The sequence below is a fragment of the Apodemus sylvaticus genome, chromosome 10 (assembly GCF_947179515.1).
Source record: "Apodemus sylvaticus chromosome 10, mApoSyl1.1, whole genome shotgun sequence".
NCBI lineage: Eukaryota > Metazoa > Chordata > Mammalia > Rodentia > Muridae > Apodemus > Apodemus sylvaticus.
The window spans coordinates 56710799-56732560 of record NC_067481.1 but is presented as its reverse complement, the minus strand read 5'-3'; the positions used below and the strand labels follow the sequence as shown (position 1 = coordinate 56732560).

At 43.3% G+C, this 21762-nt stretch overlaps 1 protein-coding gene across 1 annotated transcript in view; it reads right to left on the bottom strand.

Moving 5' to 3' along the window:
- Glp2r (glucagon like peptide 2 receptor) overlaps positions 1-21228 on the bottom strand; it is a 64502-nt gene extending 43274 nt beyond the window's left edge. The window contains exons 1-4 of the mRNA XM_052195722.1: positions 21148-21228; positions 15081-15168; positions 13031-13135; positions 7901-8022 (exon numbers count right to left, since the gene is read on the bottom strand). Coding sequence (XP_052051682.1) covers positions 7901-8022; positions 13031-13135; positions 15081-15168; positions 21148-21213 — 381 coding nt within the window. The 5' untranslated portion in view covers positions 21214-21228. The remainder of the gene's footprint in view (positions 1-7900; positions 8023-13030; positions 13136-15080; positions 15169-21147) is intronic.
- Between the last annotated feature and the right edge of the window lie 534 nt (positions 21229-21762).

Below are 21762 nucleotides of genomic sequence, written 5' to 3'. Positions count from 1 at the left end.
CTTTCAGTGTGTCTGGTTTTATGTGGAGGTCTTTGATCCACTTGGAGATGAGCTTAGTACAAAGATGATAAAAATGGATCAATTCGTATTCTTCTACAAGCTGACCTCCAGTGTAGCCAGCACCATTTGTTGAAAAGGCTATCTTTTTTCCACTGGATGGTTTCAGCTCCTTTATCAAAGACCAAGTGGCCATAGGTGTGTGGGTTTGTTTCTGGATCTTCAATCCTGTTACATTGATCTGCCTGCCTGTCACTGTACCAGTACCTTGCAGTTTTTAACACTATTGCTCTGTAGTACTGCTTGAGGTCCAGGATACTGATTCCCTAGGAAGTTCTTTTACTGTTGAGAATAGTTTTAGCTATCCTGGGTTTTTTGTTATTCCAGATGAATGTGAGAATTGCTCTTTCTAACTCGATGAAGAACTGAGTTGGGATTTTGATAAGGGATTGCATTGAATCTGTAGATTGCTTTTGGTAAGATGGCCATTTTTACTGTATTAATCCTGCCAATCCATGAGCATGGAAGATTTTTCCATTTTCTGAGACCTTCTTCGATTTCCTTGTTCAAAGACCTGAAGTTCTTCTCATACAGATCTTTCACTTATTTGGTTAGAGTCACCCCAAGATACTTTATATTGTTTGTGGCTATTGTGAAGGGTGTCATTTCCCTAATTTCTTTCTCACCCTGCTTATCCTTTGAGTATAGGAAGGCTACTGATTTGCTTGAGTTGATTTTATAACCAGCCACTTTGCTGAAGTTGTTTATCAGCTATAAGAGTTCTCTGGTAGAGTTTTTGGTCGCTTAAGTATACTATCACATCATCTGCAAATTTAAAAAGCAGAAAAACCCAAAAACACTCCATCCATTGGAGAAAGGAGGAATCAGATAAGACACACAAAGGGTACAACATCTAGCCAATTGTCACAATGGAACATCTCCCCAGGGATACTGTGAAGGCCTCAGAGTCATCACGTCAAGACAGAGAACCAGAATGTTGTATAGTCATCCACTTCAGAAAGCACGGGATCCCTGGAGATTCTTCTATGAATTTTACCAGAAACCCAGCAAAGACAGGAAGGTGAGAAGTTAGGGTTTGTGACTAAACTGATACAGGCAGGGCACCAATAGCATATGCTACAATATGTCATTTAGGTTACTACCACATTCTGGCTACTTCTTGAATGGTCTAAAACATCTGGTCTTCAGCACACACTTAGTACCAAAAGGTGAATCTTCAGTCATTCGCATCCTTATAAAATGCCACTTGTAATGTTCATCCAGCATGGAAATGGACCCTCGTGCATTGCCAAAGGAAGGAAATGGCCTAACGCCTACAGAGGGAATGTTAGCAATCATTGGCAACATAATGTACTTACACCTTTAAGCCAGTGATTTCTAAGATTCTTATAGAAGACACTACCATAAATCTAAACTAATGTGGATGTACAAGGTAAAACATTGGAAATAGCCTAAATGCCCAAAGTCAGAGCTAAACAAAGTACGGTAGATACGTGCGGCTATAAGATGTATCTATTATACAATCTATTTCTAGGAACTGCTATAGAATTATTTGTAGGATGTGTTCTTAAGTGAAAAAATACTGCCTTCATGAAAGAAAAGGGAGGAGTTACATGTTTGCTTAGTTTTACAAAAAGGAGCACAGAATAGAATTTAATTAACAAAAGAATTGGGCATGATAGAATTTTAGAGGCTAAGGGTCACCACAATTTTGAGGCTAACCTGGGTAACATAACTAGACCCTACATTGGAGAGAGAGAGAGAGAGAGACAGAAAGAGAGAGAAGAAGAAGAGAAGGAGGAGGAAGAAGAGGAGAAGGAGGAGGAGAAGGAGGAGGAGGAGGAGGAGGAAGAAGAAGAAGAAGAAGAAGAAGAAGAAGAAGAAGAAGAAGAAGAAGAAGAAGAAGAAGAAGAAGAAGAAGAAGAAGAAGAAGAAGAAGAAGAAGAAGAAGAAGAAGAAAAAGAGAGAGAAGGGAGGGGATGGAGCAAGGGAATGAAAGAGGGAGGAAAGGAGGAAGAATGAGCCAGAAGATAAAAGTGACTGTCAATACGGGTCATTGGAAGGGGATAAAGGAAACAGTAATGAAAACTAAATATCTTTTTACACCAAATTGGTTTCCAAATCCTGCCGATGCCTTGCCTATTAAAAGACAAAATCAAAAGGAAAAGTGAACAAGGCAAACACAGGCAAAACCAGCAAAGCCAAACGTCACATTCCGCTAATCAGCCCACCATGAAGAGAAAATGGTTCATTGGAACATGATGCTCTCTGCTCAAGGCACAGTCTAGGAGAAGAAAAGATCTGCGGAGACACCTGAAGCTTTACCAAAAGAGCTTTGTAGTGTCAATAACAATATTACTACCTTAATCTTGAAACTAATCCCAGAAACTAGGTAAATATGGTGTCATAAGAAGTAAAATTTCACTGAAAGAGTAAAAGCAACATAAATGTAAAATAAAGAGCATAAACAACATTTCTTAAATGTTAAATATAAATCACAGCTCTTAATATGAAGTCTTGATTATATGTGTTTATCTGTGCGTGCATGTGTGTGTGTGTGTGTGTGTGCACGTGCGCGCATATTCATATGAAGAAAGAGCCTTTTTTTATATCAGTGGGACTGGAGAGATGGCTCAGTGGGTAGAAGTATATGCTTCCCAAGTAAGCATAATACACAGACCTGGGTTGAACCGACAGAAAAACTGGACAAGTAATGCCAGTGTTGGTGATCCCAGCAGCCTACAGGGAGGCGGGAGGAGAAGGGAGTGTGCCTGGCACACGTGTGAAGGTAAGAAGATGACCTTGGATGCCACCACTCACCTTGTCTTTGTTATTTATCTGCTGCATACTCCAGGCTGTCGCCAGAGCAGCTGTGGATTTTACTTGATTGGAATCATGGCAGTGTGTCCACATGAAATAACTCCCTTAGTACTGGGTGGTATCTGATGAAGCATTAGGGGTGAAATCCACAGCGTCTGAAGGGCATTTTCCAGCATCTCAGAAAGATAGTGAAAGCAGTTATGACCAAATGTAACTATATTTGAATCTAGGTAGTGGATATTTTTATTTTTCTTTTCATAATTGTAGATGTTTGAATGTTTCAAGATAAAATGCTGGGAGGTTACAATGGGCTTTTTAAGTGTTAAATTATGTTAATAATTTAAATTTGTCACTACAATGAAATGTCCTTCTGTTAAGAGTTTTGTGGTCACTGTGACAGAATGTTGTGACAGAATAAGGGACTGGAAGGAGGAATGAGATCTCGACTCATGGCCAGGAGGTGGGAGGGGTGGGAGTAGATCGCATCATGACAGCTGGAAAGCCAAGCCAGCAGATCCTCCACTGGCTAGCTCTCTCCTCTCCCCCTCCTCCTCACCTTTACCCCACCTGGACTCCCAACCTATGGGGTGGCAGAACCCAAACTCAGAGCATGTCTCTCTCCTTCTGTTAATTCACTCTGACACCCTCACAGACATATACAGAAATATGTTTTTTCCAATCTCTTAGGAGATCTCCATCCACTTAAGCGACAACCAGACTTAACCATCACAACTGTATATTAAAATTGCACCCCAGGGCCAGTAAGGTGGCTTAGCATGAAAAGACACTTGCTCCCATGTCTGGTCTCAGGGACTGACATGGGGGAGGAGGGTAATGGGGGGAGGGGGAGGTGTAGGGAACTGACTTCTGCAAGTTGTCCTCTGGTTTCCAATCAAGTATGTGCTATGGTATGGTATACATCACACACACCATAAATTTTAAAGTATTTTAAACTATATTGTACATTTATAACTGATAAATGTATAAAAATTAGATTCTGTATTTGAAAATAGAAATCACTTTATATAAGAGTAAAGAAAACAGTCTAAAGATGAACTAAGAACTGACCCCCATACTACTAAATAGAAATCCACAACAAACAACTCTGAACATAGTGTTGTGCTTATGCACAGATACCACACACACACAGAGCCAAGAAATGCACTTAACATACATAAGGATTCCCAGTGTGTTGTTAGCTGAATATAACACAGTTTGCTTGCCAAAACTCTGAGGGGCAAAGGTTTACTAACACTGCCCTTTTTGGGGAATAATTTCAGCCCACTCTATGAAACACAGGTAAACATGGCCAGAAGCCTTTTGGTTTTAAGTATTTGAATTCTTAGAAATACAACAATTTGCAGAGGGAAGGAGGTGGTACCCTTCTTCCCCACCTCCTCTCTCTCTGCAGGGGAATATTATTTTTGAGATGGCGTCTGGCTGTGTAGCCCACTGAGAGTAGCTTCAATTTCAAGATCCTCCTGCTTAATTAAACCTACCAAGAGCTGCAGTCATGGGCACACACCCCAAGTCAGTGTGCTCATCTTTCTACAGAGAAGCCTCTAGTCCTTCTCTCTACTCACTGACTTGACGATGCTGCCAGAGAAGACCAAAGTGGGTTTTGCATCTGCCAATAAACCGCATACAAGAATTACCTAGGGAAAGTACTGAGACCCAGGCTCCACTGCAGATTCAGAATTCAGAGTCTTTCATTCAGTATGTGTTAAGTGTCTATTATACATAAAGCCTGTTTTGCATAGGCTAGGGCTTGGGAGTAATGTTTAATATGATAATGACAGTTTTTTTCTCAATCAGTTTACAAATATAAGTTTGATGATAAGAAATAGACATTGTGGGCTTCATTCAAAGTATGTAATTAGCATAGCTTTGGTATTTTGGCATAAACCAGGTAGTCTGGAGATAAACCACGTGTCACTTTGAGCGCTTTAAGAGATGGGACCAGTCACACAGTAAAATTCTATAGGGAAAATAGAGTTCTGCCAACTTGAGCAGGAAATAAGGATTTAAAGGGGCTCCTAAGAGCATCCTAAGATGTGGAGAGTCCATTGTAAGGCCCTTCATGCCCAATAGGAACCTACATACTCAAGACAGCCAAGAGCATGCCAGCTCCCCTAGCTCTAAAGAAAGCGAGTCACAACCAGAGTGAGAGATGCATACTCTAGTGAGATGAAACCAAACAGTTCGCTAAGGACTCTCTTGTACCTGGGAAAACACTCTGAGGGCTAGAACATGGAACTCAGTAGCAAAAGTCAAATATATTGCCATGGTAGACTGCCATGAGTGTCTCCATAGTACTCACACCCCACAAACATATCACACACGCACACACACACACTTCTTGAAAGGAATTTCAAATTCCAACTAAATAATGAAGAAGGTTAACCACAATTGAATGGATAGAGAAGGATGGTTTGCTGGCTCAAGTTAAGATGACAAAGGATTCAGTAGAGGAACAACTAGAACCTAGGAGAAATCAAAGGGCAAGGCCTCTTCTCATGCCCAATCTCAGTGAGGGCCGTTTCACATCTCATAAGTCAAAGCCAGAAACCAGAGACTTTGGTACCCTTCGATCTATGCTTTCACATCAGCAGATCATCTCCTTGACAACCTGCATCCCATCTTCCCTCTTCTCTCACATGCATTCTCTTCACGCCAGAGGCAGTTACTAAGATAGCTCCTGGCTCATCTCCCTCTTCCTGCCTCCAGCCTAGCCAGCACTACCATTCTCCAACCTGCCACAGACATCATACCAATGCCTGTTCTGAGTTATGGCCCTCTGTACTTCAACCTACAATGCATAAATCTTCTGAACAGTAAAGATGGACTCTGCTCTCTAGGGGTCTGCAGACCCATGTGTGTCTTCTTCCTCTCTACATAGAAACACTCCTAGTGACCTCTTAAAAGAAACCATGAAGGTCAACAGTGATAGTGTGGGATAGCCAGCCACAGGAAAGCAGAGGACAGCATCCCAGGCAGTGGCCAGCAAGCTCTAGGGCAATGCTGAATTTCTCATCTTTCCTCAGAAGCGGATGCCTCCCCGCTCTTTAACCCTGAGTGTATGCTTTTCCTTCTGCCAAGAACATTCCTGCTCTCTGCCTTCCCATGGCTACATCAGTGCCCTCTTTGTGGCTCTGAGCATCCTATACTTTTGTTCCATCAGTTAGTCACCCTGCTTGTGTACCCCCACACTATTTGAAGCTCCCTAAAATCTGTATCTGTGTCTGAGGTGCTTCATTACTGTGTATGAAATGGCTGGAAATGGGAAAAAATAAAGATATACCCTGTCCATCTAATTCCCCTATACCTCCTCCTCTCTCCTATGCTTCCTTTCACACTTGACCTTGAACGTGGGTGAGCAGACATTTGGACAAATAGGTTGCTTTAGGGACCCAATGAGAAAGTAAAGAAAATATGCTCCCAAAGGGCTGCAGAATCCACTCTTGAATGTATTAGCAGTGAGGACACAGAGTGGCAGCTCCATGCTGTCACCCCCATTAGTCTGAGGAGTTCTCCAAAGCTTCTAGGGACCAGCCTACCAGGATTCAGGGCTTTGATGCTGAAAGGAATGTCAGGAATAGCCAGTACAGTGGCATACAATTGGGGGTTTTGTTAGATATTTTAATGTAGGTTTAAGCACAAAAGGGGTGCTCAGAGGAAGACATACCCAAGAGTGGGCACCAGCTCTCAAGGGAGAGCAAGCCCTTAGTTGTCTTAGCATCAGCTATATCCACCCTTTTGGCAATTCTCAAGCTACATTTCAGAAGGTTGATAAAGAAGCCTTTTATCCTCCCCTCTCTTTTGTGAGGTGGCCCCAGAGACACCTTTTCTGGAATTATGCTCTGATCAAATAAAATCAGAGGCTACTGCGGTTACAGAAAGTTTAGTACCTACTCTTTCCCTGTGTGGTGGGTTTCCAGTAAGAGTTTTAGAAAATTACAGGTTAATGCTTCACAAAGAAGAAACATTAATTGTGCTGGAATTCTGTTTCCTGCTGCTGACAATGGATTCCACCAGATTCCATAAGAAAGGGTTTCTTTGACCCTTTTTTGTGTCCTCAAGAACCACACACACCATAGATTCCTATTCTTTCTCAGAAAGAAAATTGGTGGAACTGGCCATGCGTGTGTGTGCGTGCGCGCGCGCGCGCGCGCGCGTGCACGCGCGCGCACACACACACACACACTGTCAAGGAGACATGATGAGAAAGAATAAGGAGAGGAAGGGAGAAAAGAAGAAAATGTGTGCAGCGTGGCTTGGTTTTATTCTGCATTTGCTGAGCTTCTGGGATGAATAACTGAGCAGTGTCTTCTTTAGATCCTGGAGATAGAACATAACTCCTACTTAGAGTCTGCTCACTACACGCCAAGACTTTCCTACAAAATTTATGTCCCTTGACTGCCTGAAGCTTCATGATGATCCTATGCAGCAAATATGATCCCCTTGGGATGCTGAAGGAAGCAGAGGCACCAAGAGAGAAATAACTTTTGCAAGTTCACAGCCAATAGAGGAAGACTCTGGATACATGATCAAGTCTGGCCCCAGAACCTTATGTCTTCCTGCATCCTTCCAGGCTCTTAAGTCTACAACTGCTACTGAATGTGTGTTTTGGAGACAGGGCTAGATAAGGCACAAGCATCTACAGAAATATCAGAGGGGGGGGCAGGTACAATAGGGTAATTGGATGAGGTACGTGGTAGATGTTGCCACTGGGCTGCTCTGAACAAGTCCATGGACCATCTATCTCACTTGCTAGGAGACAACTGAACTGAAACCTGAATGCTGGGTTGTTTGGTGAATTTGTTTCTGACATGGGACACATCAGGTGCAAAGGCTAAGATTTGCCATAAGATTTCGCATTTCTTCTCAAAGAAGAGTCAATTTCCTGGCCACCAATGGGAGTTGTTCTAGTGATTGGGGACCTTTCTTAGGAATCTGGAGCAGAAGTGCTGGTGAAAGGTCTCGTGTCGCACAAATCTGGCCATCCCCTGGGGTGCACCACGTTTCAGCCCTAGGTGCTTTATCAACAAGCTGGCAGACTCACGTTTTGTTTGAAGCTGTGGTTCTCTGAGCATTCTGAGTCGTCCTGCCAAATATCTGTGGTGTTCTCTTGCGTCTGCCAAGTCCCCTGAGCCAAGCAGTGTCTGTAGGCCCTTCCTGGGCTCTCTGAAAGTAAACAAGGCTCTAGAGGAAAGGTCAAAACACACAGCCAGTTCCCTGAGCACACTGGAAGGTCCTCACCCTCAGCTAAAAAGCTGTGGAAAATCCCAGGGAAGAGGGTTTCATTTCTCCGTTTGGGAGCTCATTAGCATTCCTACTGTTTATTTGGGATGGGAACAAACCACGAAGCCTCTAGATGTTGTAACTAACCATGATCCTCTAATGTCCATAGTGTTTACACGTGTCTCCAAAGTTAAAAGTTCCCAGTGACTCAGAGATTAGCCCTGTAAGGTAGTCTACTGGGAGATGCTAATCTGGGCATGCTCAGTGAAGCATCTCTCTCTAATGTCCAAGAGGTGGCGCCATGAAGAAGAGAACACAAGGGGGAGCAAAATGCACTGACTCTGGGATTGAAATACGATAAGCCAACTTCTGAGCTGGTGTCCTGAATCCAGCTTTACATTCTCAGAGTCTTGTGGATTTCGTCATCAGGAACTGGGTCCATAACTGCTACCTGTCCTCTGTATGTGAGGCAAGATTGAGTGAGAGTGTCCGTGTGTGCAGATGATGGGCCAATCACTTAAATCATGGGTTTAATTGATCACTACCTACAATACATGTGAAGTAAATCCACTCGCCCAACAGACGTCTCAGACAACAGGCTCTAGCCACACTCTTTGCCTTCTCCAAATCTGCCCCCATCCTGACACCCCTTAGCCCAGAACTTTAGAACCGTCTCTGTTCTCTCTTTCTGCCTCTAACCTGCTCTGCTAGCAAGTCATAGAGTCACATAGATCCTGGGTCTGACTCTACTTTCTACCTCCCACTTCCTTCCTAATTAGGACTCTTATATCTTCCCTGGTTCATTGCTAACTTTGCTGGTGGCATTGCTCTCACAACTATGGATAACCTAGTTGTCATGTTTCTGCTCAAACTATTTTAATGGCTTTCTAAGGATTAGTGAGAGTCCTTCTGTGGCCATGCACAAAGGCTTGTAGGAAGTAGGTTCCAAATCTCTCTGCCCTCACCTCATGTTGCTTCCCTTCCTCCTTAGTTCCGTCTGTGGCTATCCTCTCCCCTTCTTGGGGGCATGCTACTCTCAACAGCATGGCACTGCTTGTTCTGTGTTTTCTCCTGAACATGGCCCCCTCCTGATTCAAATACTTAGTCTAGACTAAGTATCACTTTGCCGTTGGATTGTCCTTCAGCTACCCATTGCCCTAACCCCAATCCTCCCATTCCATCTCCAGCTTCATCGTGTCTACAGTATATCACATCTATACTTAACAGAGGATGCCTGTGACTCTTGTCTGTCCTTCTTACTACAATGTAAGCCCTAGGAGAAGGATTTTAATCTGGTTTGGTCGGTAATATATTCCAGTGTTTGGTACCCAGTGGGTACTTATTGAATATTGGGTCAATGAGAAAATTACGATGATGATGATGATGATGCCACTTGGTATTTGGGCTGTCAGTGACACTCAAAATGCTCTGCTGGGGGTGCAGCTCAAAGCTGAGCTAGGAAAGTGCACATAAACAAATGCTAAGAGTAAACAGGGCTCCATCAATTTCACAGGAGAAGATGGAGGAATTTTCTAGAAGGATGGGAACGAGCGAGAATTTGTAGTAAGAAAATATTAAAAAATCCCCACCCTGGGTTTCTACCCAACCTTTGGTTGTTGAGTTCCCAGAAGAAAGACAGACTCACAGCCTTTATATTTACAAATGCCATAAGTAGCAAAATAGCTGGGACTGCCTACTCTCCATGTTATTAGAATTAACTTTTTATGACTCATCTTGAGTTATTACTTATTATTTTTTATGTTTTATTTGGGCTGTTCTTAACTCTAGTTGGGTAGCCCTCAGGGTCATGTTTTTATGGCTTAGCTAATTTATAGAAGGTTGTCTTTTTTTCTTTATATGTTCCTCCTTTATTCCATAGTGGCTTCTTCCTTCTCCTTCTCTTTTCTTGGTCTTCTTTTCCCTAGCCATGAAACCTCAACCCCACCTATATCTCTTCTGCCCAATTATTGGCTGTTGGTACCTTTATTTATCAATCACAATTAAAACTGGGGGCCTTCAAACAAACAAACCCTTAAAAAAAAACTGGGGGCCTGGTTGGACTTATAGGCAGAGCTTTAAGGAGGAATTCTGGGCAGAAGAGTGAACTCAGGTCTAGGCTAGGGACAGTGCAGACATCATGAGATGCAGCCATAATGGGATAAGGACTGTGCAACCATCATGGTATGAGGACAATGTAACCATGATCCCACACTGAAAGAATACATTGGAGTCTGGTGGGAAAGAAAGAGATGCTCATGTCCTTCCTTTGGGCCATGAGGCAGACACCTCTTTTCAACTGCAAAATTGGTGTATTTAACAGGCATATAGGAACCCAAACTTGAAACTTCCCTCCAAAGAAAGGTGCAAAAGACCTTGCACTTCACAAAGGAATGGGCCAAGAGACAAGCCACTCTGCTAAGTCTGAACCAGGCGAGAAGTGCACATCCACCATCCCATAAGAGCCTTCAGATTTTTCATAAATAGGGGATTTCAAGGTATAATGTCTACGTTACTTTCCCCAGGTTTGAATTGAATACAATTAATTCAACTGATCAACTGTAACAGAACAGACATGGTGGTGGGAGCCTAGAGCTCACCCACCTTCCTTCAAGCATGGATGGTTGACCTGCCTTAGTTAGATGAATGTAGTTTCTGGATGTTATCTCTACAAGTTGTAAGTCACCACAGTCATGATGGTAAGAAAATTAGACTTTTCCTGCCACTATGGGAGGAAATTGTAAATCAATAATTTTCATTTTATAATTTATATTTCCTAACTTCTTTCAGGATACAGGGAAGCTAAGGTAAGGAAGGACCTAGGTGTCTGGTAACAACAGCTAGATAGATGGAGGAGCCTAGGAGCTATTCATTTTGGCTGGAGGGGAAGAAGAGAAAGCAGGAAGGATGCCAGACAGGTCAGCAGGGACAAGTTGCAGAAGGTCACACTGCCCATCATGGTTCTTGAGATGGGGAGCCAACATAGTGGCTGGCAGTTGAGAAAGCTTTATAGAGGTTGTTGCAGGGGACCAGGTCTAAGGCTGGGACAAGGACACCAGGAAGCAGCTAGATAAGAGGAGGCTGATGAGCTAGCACCACCATGGCACCATGGGAGAAGAAGAGGACGAAAAGTTGGGTACCACCCAGATGGCATTGAGTTAACACTGGGCCAGGTGAAACACGAGGCTGTGCTAAATGGGGGTCAGGGGAGAGAAGGTGCCTACATTTATTTTTAATAATCTATTTCCTGATTTCTGTCCTTCAGTTTCTGTTCCATCTGATCTATCCATTCTACCCTAAATATTTTCCTTAACCTTTTCCCTCTTGTCCAAGTTCTGACCCTGCCTGAACTTAAACTAGTGCCACCAATTTTTTGTGGTCCATTCTGGAAGCTCCCAGACTCTCCACCATAATCTCCCTGAATCTTCCTATTCAATATCCAATGCTGTAAATGATGGTTTCCCAAATCATCTCTCTTGCACCTCTCTCATGCCTCGATACCTTCTGTGTCTCTGTATCATTCTTCTCTACAGAGCAACAGTGCATTATGATTTTCTTCACAATCAGCACCCAGCCCCGCTGGTCAGTTCTAGATCCCAGACAACCCACGTGTCCACCATCTGACTTCCCCTGTATAACATAAACACACTCCTGTAATCATATCTCAAAGAATTCATCTGCACCTCTTAATATCTGGTAGATTCCTTTCCAAACCCTTCCATTGTCTCCATGATCTCATTGGATTTTAGAAATCCATGTGGACTCTAAAATTTAAAGTAAAAAATGTCAAATGAGAGAGTCAGTTCCCATATTTTACAAATCAAATTCCATTTAGTACACTCTAGAAATTGGTACCTTAATTTTATAATGCATCTATAACTCCACTTCTCAGTAGTCTTGGGTTCACATTTTTTTTCATATGCTGAAATGGATCTGTGTGTTTTAGCTACTAGGAAGGATCAGGAAGATGGTAGAGTTGGAGGTTGTGTCTGTCCATACACCTTAGAGGACCTTGTAGTAAATGTGGAGCACCTGCATGATCCAAAAGCATGAAGGGTTTCAACCTTGGACTCCACGTTAGCACTCACTTCTGGAGTGCCTACTAGGTTCAGGCTATGTCATTCCTCAAAATGACCTTAAGAGTCAATTCACTTTACAGACATTCTTTGGCTTCCAAGCTCCTGATTCCATAGCCAATGCTCTTATTTCTCTTTGAGCTGATTCCCATGAGGACTGTCTGCCTGAACCTTCTAGACCCCTCTGAGTACAGAAAATTCTTTAGTACCATCCCACAGAGTCTGGAGTACAGAAGTCAGACTTGGTCCCTATATTCTACACTTTGAAATTTGGGGGAATGTTCTTGGAGTCTCCTACGCTGTGGTTTCCCTGTCTAGAAAGCTATGGAATGCTCCAAGTTCCATGTTTGAACAACTCCAATTTAATGATACTCCTTTCAAAGCTGATGTTTAAAAAAAATCTTAAAATTATTTCACTTTGTACAAGAAACCCTATGTCGTATAGATAAGATCATTCAGGTCTTTCTTATGTCCCTTTTCTCCCAGTGAACAAGGTTGAAACCTTTGAATTCTTCCTACAGCAGTTAGGTTCTGTGGGAGCTGAATCCAGACTCTAATTTATACATTAGGCCAAAAGCATCCTGTAAGCAGAGGAGACAAGAGTCTACAAATTACATGAAAACAAGGAATCAAGAAGAGTACAGTTCAGTGATAGAACACGTATCTAGCACGTGGGAGACCCTAGGTTTACTCCCTAGTACTTAGAATGGATGAGAGCAATGAAATAAGATGGAATGCTGAGATCTTACTTTATGAGGTGTGAGGACTTACAGAGAAATCCTTGGCTAGAGTCCTGCCTAACTTCCCACCGGCTACTCTACCAGGAGGCTCTGTCCTTCAAAGGAACTGTCAGAAGTGGGCAAGATTGGACTCATTACCTTCGTTCCACCAAGGTAAGTATGAAGGACAGGGAACAGAGACATTTCCAGGAGAAGAATGAGGCCAGCACACATACTGATCAAATGTTCCATTACAAAATATGCCTGTGGGGAAAAGAGACAGGAGAATACATGTCAATATTCTCACATAGGTTTTTCTGATAGAAACAGATTCAGCAATTTGAAGCCTGGTTTCCAATCTTTGAAGGTTAGTATAACCATCACATAGACCAACACAGATATTCTTCTCTCTAGAGTAGTCAAGGATGAAGAGTGACTCAGGTACACAGGGCAGCTGAGTGTAGCCCCTAACACTGCCTTTGTCTACCTATTTTGACCTCCAGTCACCGTGTCTTCCATGCTGGTTTTGCTTTGTTTTGTATGAGCTGAGCCCTCCCAGAAACTCAGGGTCAGTAGAAGATGTTTGGTGGTCCAGCAAGTGACTTGTGTGCCATAATTAAATGATTGTCAAGTGTTCTCCAGTTTGAGTATAAAATACAATTACTGTAGAATAATGGGTGGATCTATGGAGTTGAGGCTCTTGGTCACATCTCTAGTACTCTTCCAGGTACTTATATCTTTCTATTTGAATATTAATTCAGTGATTATTATAGGAGTTTGGGTCATCTCAAGTTCAAGAAGTAGTTTATATATCAATCAGTTCTTGGTATCTAGAAACTTAGAACTCAGCCTGAGAGACCTACTATGATGCAATGAAAGCATTTCATATTGTGTGCTCCAAACCTTCTCAGACCAAACACCATCCCTCCCCCACCTTCTTCTTACTAGATTGGAACCCAGAGGCTTCTTGGAGTAAATAAACTGGTTCCTGTCATCAGAACCCTACAAACCTAACCCAGGTTTGCCCAGCTACCTCGGGAAACTGGCAGTGTGGTTACCAGGTAACAACACATGCTCTGCCATTCAGCTCACAGTCTGTTCCATATAAAGAAGACCTGACCTACTTTGACCTTAGAAGTAGTATTCCATTAAAATGAAAAGTGGATTTTATAGATGACATCAAGTCTGGACAAAGAAGGTCTTTACAAAGAGATAGTAAGGACTTGTTTGAAGGCTGTTGTGAGCTTTGGGTCAAGTAAGCAAGGAAACTGAATAGCTCCTATCACTGCTGGGCAACTGAATAGAATGATTGACAGGTGTCAGAAGAAAGAAGTATAGCCTTCATCTGTGATCCCTGGTGCTCAGAACAATAAGTCAAAGCACTTTATGGTTTTGTTTTCATTTTGGTTTGGTTTGGCTTGGATTTTTTTTTAAATTGTATGTGGTATATGTGGTCTTAGCCAGTTTGTAAACATATGGACAGGTAAGACTGTGAACAGGGTAACCAACAACACATTTGCTCAAATGCTCTAAATACAGTGGAGATTGTAAGAGAGAAAATTGTTGTTCAGATTCAGCTAACACCCCAGGACATAGAGAACCCCACCCCAACTAAATAGCTTCTGAGGCCAGCCTACAGGAGTCACTCATTACAGATGGCAAGGCACTATGTATGCCAAGGAAGATTGCTTTAATCAGAGAGGCTTCACCTACACAGACCATCTTATCATCTTCCCATGAGAAGTGTGTCTATACTTCTTCCCTCTTGAGCCTGGTTGGACTTTATAATTGTCCCATGCGATTGAACATGAAAAAAATTACATGGGACTGAAAGGCCTGTTCACAGAGGGAATGCGGCTGCTGGTCAAACTAACCCTTAAGAAGCAAGGCATATGGTACAAGGAAGCTGTGTCTCTACAGAGAGGCCAGATAAAGGCATTCTGGCCCCCGTTCAGTACTTTACGCTAAGAATTAATGTCAACCAGCAGCTATGATGTGAAGGTGCCTTTTGGTGATTTCAGCTCCCAGCCTTTGAATCTCCCAGCTATATCCCAGATATTGCAATGTTAGAAAGAGGTCATGTCCACTGTACCCTGAATCCTTGCCCCATGGGAACTGTGAGAGACAGTAAACGGTTATCATTGCTTTAAGCCACCACAGTGGAAGGCAGCCTATTACACAGCCACAGATGACTAACGTTCGTGCTTACCAGAAGGCTCATTGCGCAAGTCTCTCAGACACATTTCCTTATACTGAGCCCACTTCCGAATTGTCTCCTCAAGGAGAGATCCTGTAACCTAAACACAGAAAACCGTGGTCACAGCCAGGCATGATGATGCACACCTGAAATCCTAGCATCCAAACGGCTCAGGCAGGACAATCATGAGTCCTAGGCCAGCCTGAGCTACACGGTGAGATTCTGTCTCTGAAACAAAACAAACAAAACAAGATCACTCCCAAAAAGCTGTGAGTCCAGCTGTGGCTTTGTTTTTTTCACACCCTGGTCCTCAATTTCCTTCTGAAGTGGTCCGCACCTAGAAACAATTTCCTTGGCATCTTATGTTCTACTTAAAAATAAATCTGAATTTTGCATTATTCCATAATATAATTATATTTGTTTTGACAAAATTATGATTTTTTTTCAAAACCTCTAAGGTTAACATTTTAATGAATGTAAAACAGTCAGGCTGAACTTTCCCACATTTGCAAGGACATGCTGGTGTGCTCCCAAGACTATGCAGATTCCCCAAAGAGTAGCATCTCACTGTGCGGAACCCAACAGCATGACTAGGAAAGGACCATTTACATGTGTGTGACTGGAATTGGTGCCACTGAGAAGACACATGCCTGCCTGAGGCCTTGGGATGGTTTTTTCTTTCTGACATTGACTGTCCTGTACATAGAACCTTGGATATACTGCTCATATTTGGGGGCTTTCCAATAATTGAGTGAGTCTATCAGCATCTCTCTGTGAACCTAGACCTCTCCTTCCATTTACAAAGAGCCTTTCTCTTTTGCTGCTCAGTGGAGGCTTCTGCTGAAGCTCACTCTGTGTGTCAGGCTTTGTGCTGAGGGGAATAGAGGGATACAAAGATAAGCAGCGGTTCTCCAGCCAGTAAAGGGATTTGTGATATGTTAAAGATATGATAGGCGCAGCAGTAAGGAGTGGAGGAGCCTCTGGAGAACTGGGAGGTATCCCCTTCAACACTATTTAAATTTAACTAAGCATACATAACCAGCCACTACCCAAAACTAGTGACTCCCATCTGGAACCAATGGGGACCTGTTTTGACCACCAAGTTGTTAGACTAATCTGCCCTCCCCATTCCTCTGTTTAGTCCAACCTCCCCCAATACCTTGGCAATCACAGCGAGATCTGTCAGTTTCTTGTATGACTTTCCTAGAGCACCAACACACACATGCACACAGATCTCCAATATCTCCCCCCCTCTCTCTCTCACACACACACATACACACACACCACATATACATCACTCACACACACACTTACCTACTCTTCTCTCACACATGCACACATGCATACACACATACACATCACTCTCACACACACATCTCACACACATCACGCACATTCTCTCTCTCACACACACACCACACATTCTCTCTCCTCCCCCCTTCTTCTCTCTCTCTCTCTCTCTCTCTCTCTCTCTCTCTGGAAAAGGGCTTGTGCTGTCACTATTGGTACATAAGTTTCCAAAATGTCTCAGTTTGTGGCACCTTTAACTATCTCAGTAATTTTCCAAGGCATTCCCAGACCCCCAAAAAATAACCAAACCCCTAAGGTCCTGTTTGTTAAGTAAATAAGTCCAAACAGTTTGTAAATGTTTATATCCTAACAACTTTGAACCTATTGGGCATTGCACAATTTTGAAAACTTTAGGATGGTCTCAGACATTCCCACCTTCATTTCCTGTTCCGTTATGTTCTGTTTGGTACTTGCTTTCTACCGCAGTACCTGCAGACAGACCACCAAGTCTTTCACAATCCAATAGTAAATCAAGCAGACACCATGAGATAGAGCCCAGCTACAAGGACTGGTACTTGGGAGCAGGAGGCAGGAGGATCAAAAGTTCAAGTCCAACATTAACAACTTTGTAAGTTCAAGGTCAGCCTGGGCTATGTGAAGCCCTGTCAATTTATTAAATTCAGGTCTTGGGATGTAGCACATCCTCATGCTTGCCTGACATGTGCAAGGACCTGGTTCCATCCCCAGCACTACAAAAACAGAACAAGACATAGACATCTTGAGCTAAGAATTTGCATGGTGTCTGGAACATGCCATGATCGTTATACTTTCCCCCCAAAATTAATATCTCCCTTAGCACCCACTTAATGCACAATGATGCCTTGCACCTTGACACACAGTCTGGGGACCATGATATTAATCAATAAGGAGGAAGCAAGAGGACACAATAGTCGGCACTATCTCTTAGCTTCATCTTATAATGAGTGTGGAATCCGTGCTAATAATATCCCTTCTGAATTGGAACCCAGGAGGCATCAAGTAAGTCTACTAAGAGATTGTTTAATGAAATAAACACGATAATTGGTGCTTAAGTGACCCATTTCAAAAAAATTGGCAGGTGAATTAATAGCTAATCAATAAGCTTCCCAAATCCTCAAAGCCGGGAAAGAAAGATTCTTCCTTGCATAAAGGGCTGCTTGTGCCCTTGGGGCCTTACTCAGTCCTGCCTAAAGAAGAGACTGTGAAATCATCAGTCTCTGAATTAAACACCTAGCTCCCTTGTTCTTTTCCAGGACTCATGATAATGGTGAAAGTAAAAACAAACAAACAAAAAACAGAAAACAAACAAAACCAAAATAAACAAAACAGCAACAACAACAACAAAAAACAGTATCTGGAGTTGACAAAGCACTTTACAACACAAGCAGGAAGACCTGAACTTGGATTCCCAACACCCATGTGGAAAGCCAGGGCTTGGGGGAGCACATGCCTATAATCCCAGAGTTAGGGGGGAGGAGACAAGAGAAGCCCCACTTTACAGGCCAGCTGGTCTGACTGAATCAGTGAGAGCCTGGTCCAGTGAGAGACCCTGTCTCAGAAAACAAAACGGAGAACAACTGGGGAGGACACCAGTATCAACCCCTGGCCTGAGCACGTGCACACGTGTGCACACAAAGACATACACAACAAACACACAATAGAAAACAAATTAGAGCTAAAAGCTATTGAATTTGCTCAGCTGGGAGGAGCTAGAGAAATTCAGCCAGTCTTTCCAGGTACTTAATTAAAACACATCAGAAAGATGTGAGGTGTGTCCGAAGCCGGTCACAGCTAAGTTGCCAGTGTAACAGGGAGAAGGGGTGTGTGGAAAGGTCCAGCCTGACGGTCAATCCCCTTTCCCTTGCATACATAGCCTGTATCCATGACCAGCCTGGCGGAGAAGAGATTAAGGTAGAGGTGGGGAAGGAAAGCCTTTATTGCTTCACTTACACAAACCTATCTTTCTTTGTTAGACAATGAATACACTGCAGAACAGAGAAAGGGAAACTCAAGTAACCAAAACCTTAGTAAAGGGAGATCACAACCTTCATCCTTAGGGAGCACCTTCCCTTCCAGATCCTTCTCTCTCCGCACATGCCTCGTCTTGCTTCCTTTTCTGTTCTGTTTTATTCTGGCCAAAAATGGAAGCCATATTGTTCTGCAGCCTTTATTTTTCCACCTAGAAGATGCATCCATTTTAAGATGTACTTAAAACTGCTTTATGGTTGCTTTGATTCAACACCCCTTTAACTGCTACACATAAGTCAGGGAACAAATGTGGTAGGATTTAGTTTTTAAATCCTCCAGCATGGACCATCTAAGTTACTTCCAAATGCTGTTAATAGGATATTGAGATGGAAATCCTCGGAGGCAGACCTCTGAGGGTGGGATGGGGGATGGAATGGGGATGAAGGTGCGGGTGGGGTGAATCACAGTTCCTGGGTCAGGGAGAACACACATTTTTAAAGGTTTTTGACAATGCACTACTAAACTGTTTATCCTTGTCAATTAAAAAAATTAAGCCATGCACCCTTTCATATACCAACCAGCAATGTCTAAGCTCAGTTTCTCTTAGAGCCTATAATAGTTTCTATTTAATGCCGAATGATGTAAATGGGTGAGGGCTGGGTGTGAGTTAGCAACATTTGCCACTTGCATTTAGAAACTAAAGTATCTCTGAGAATTTCTCATTAAGTGAATTTTATGAAGACTTCCTGCCAGCAACACACACAGCACAGACATTTATATCCCCAGGCAGGGAACTCATGTCTGAGTGAACTTCACGAATGTCTACGCAAAGCCTAGTAATGTATAAACATCTAAAGACTCTGAGGTTAAAGTTGGATAATCAAAAGGAGATTTGTCAGCTTCACAGCCACATGCTGCAGAACAGACAGCACCAGCATTTCTGTACACACAGTCCAGGTGACAAGAGGCAAGGAGACCTCTTCCCCAAATGCATTATTGATATAGAAACACCAGTGTGTAAGAGCCAAGTTATGATTTGGTTGGCATTGTCAGCCAGCTTGAAGTACCACAGACGCTTCTGTTATTATATATAAATAGTCATATGTCAACGGCTCCCAAGAGTGTTAGAGAAGACAGAAGACAGGGCCACAGCCCGCCGAGTAGACACAGTGGCTCCCTAGCTCATGAGTTTACTTGAGGAAAGGCGATCGTGTAACTCTTTGGAGATTTTTGCCCATCTCTGAAATGGGTTCAGTAGGAACGTTCTTCTCATGATCTGACTGTGATCATCCTACAGGATGAAGTGGAGGCATCTTACAGTGAAATGACCAGGGCTGGAGCTGGGCTGTGTGTGCTGGACAGTTGGACACATATGGATAGACCGTGAACCAGGTGTAACAGTTAGCTGGTCGTGTTGGGTTTTTATAGGGATACCCAGAGACTACAAGCAAGGGAGGACATTCCATCAACTCTCCCTACAATGGAACCACCAGTAACAGTGGAAACATCAGACAGAGGTCACCTGCTCCTTGGGGATATAGTTCCTCAAAAGAGTCTACCAACACAGCAATATCCCCAACACCACCAGTTGTCCCCAAGTTGACAGTGCTTGAGGAACGAAAGCAGCCTGAGGGAGAATGTGGATTTGGGAAGTCAGCACCAATGTTTCTGGCCTGTCTAGTCTCTGGCAGAAAGGCTGGAAATGGGGACATGTATAAGACCTGGCACCTCTGCCCTTCCTGGATGCAGAAAGGCAAGGTCTTTTTAATTCTGAAGATGCAAATGAGTAGTGAGAAGCAAAGATTATTCCCAGGGTGCTTTCTTTACAGAGATGAGTGGCCCTGGGTCCCTCCCCACCACAGCCTGAAGAAGAAATGAGACCCTAGAATGGGAAGGAGTAGACAAACTCCTAAACTTCTCAGATAAGAGGAAAGCAAGCTATTGAAAACCCTAACTTAGAGGCATCATTTAACCACGGTTAGACACATGCTAATACATCCAAAAAAGCTCTTCCCCATCCTACAGAGGGCGACACTGATGGATGTAGAGTAGTGTTAATTAACCTTTATGGGCTCAGTTTTCCCTCTGTAAAATGGGGTTAATAAGAGAGCCTCCCTTGCAGGGCAGCTGAGAGCATAGAATGAGATCATAGAAGCGGGATGCATGATGCCAAACTCTGAGCTACATGGCTATTGATGTGTTCACACTATTTATATGCTTTGCTGTTAAAAATAGAAAACAAAATACATGTAGTGTGAATATTCACGGTTCTAACTTGCGTGTTAAGGTGAGGAAGTATCGAATGTGTAACCCCAAATGTGAGGAAGGGTGAGCTCCGGCTGGTGGGGTCGCTGTGATTTGTAGCTTATGTTGACAGGTCTTTGGATTTGGTATCTTTTAATATTATAACTACAGAATACTATAAGAAAGTTTTTAAGTATTTGCAACAGGAACCTAGGGAAAGAGAAAAGAAGGAAGAAGGGCATAGAAATGATTACATGGAAAGAAACATCTAGAAAGATATAAAAGATCAGGATACAAATAATTTGTGCTTCATTTCAGCTGTGTAAAATAATGCACAGAAAAGAGAATTTTAAAAAACAAGTCAGCCGAACTATGAACAGTGAGCAGAATGCTGTGGTTGTGGTTGAGCATCGTTTTCTTAATATGGTTTTATTCTTCCCAAATTGCCTACACGGGGCCTAAATTGCTGCTATACTCAGGAAACATGCACAACTGATAATATTAACAAGAAGAATGAGGAATAAAAATCTGTTCTTACTTGCTTGATGGAAACCAGCAGAAGCAGGGCGAGGAAGGGCCTCCCAGGGCCCCAGAGCAGACGCATCCCGTGGGAGTGAAGAGGATCGGGCCCCTGGGCCGCAGGGATGCCCACTGGCTGTGCCCGCACCCGGGGCAGGATCGCCTCTCTGCATCCACTGGGCACTGCCGGGCTTGGTTGGGGCCTCATCCGCCTGGCGCCCTTTCACAAGTGCAGGCACATCCCTCCAACACTCCAAGATGTACTGCAGGCGGTGGCCTCCTGCATTCCTCCTTGTCCGGAGAGGAAGTGTTTGCACAAGTCCTCTGCAGGCCGCCGACTGTCTGAGCTGCTCTCCAGCGATCTACCGAATCTCCAAGTTTCTCATCCCCCGCCTGCCCCTCCTAAAATCTTGGGAGATTTTTCCCAGACCTACCCCCTTCAGCAGGCCCAGAAGAAAAAGCAAGGCATGGTTTCCATTCCGAGGATTCTACTCCACGCACAAAGCCAGATTGAGGTCCGGATGGCCGGAGAGGATGGGAGCGGATGCCAGGTAGGCATCTTTTAAGCCGGGATTTCTTTCTAAGACATCAAACTTTTCTAAACTATGCCAGGGCAGGGCTGCCTCTGAGCTCC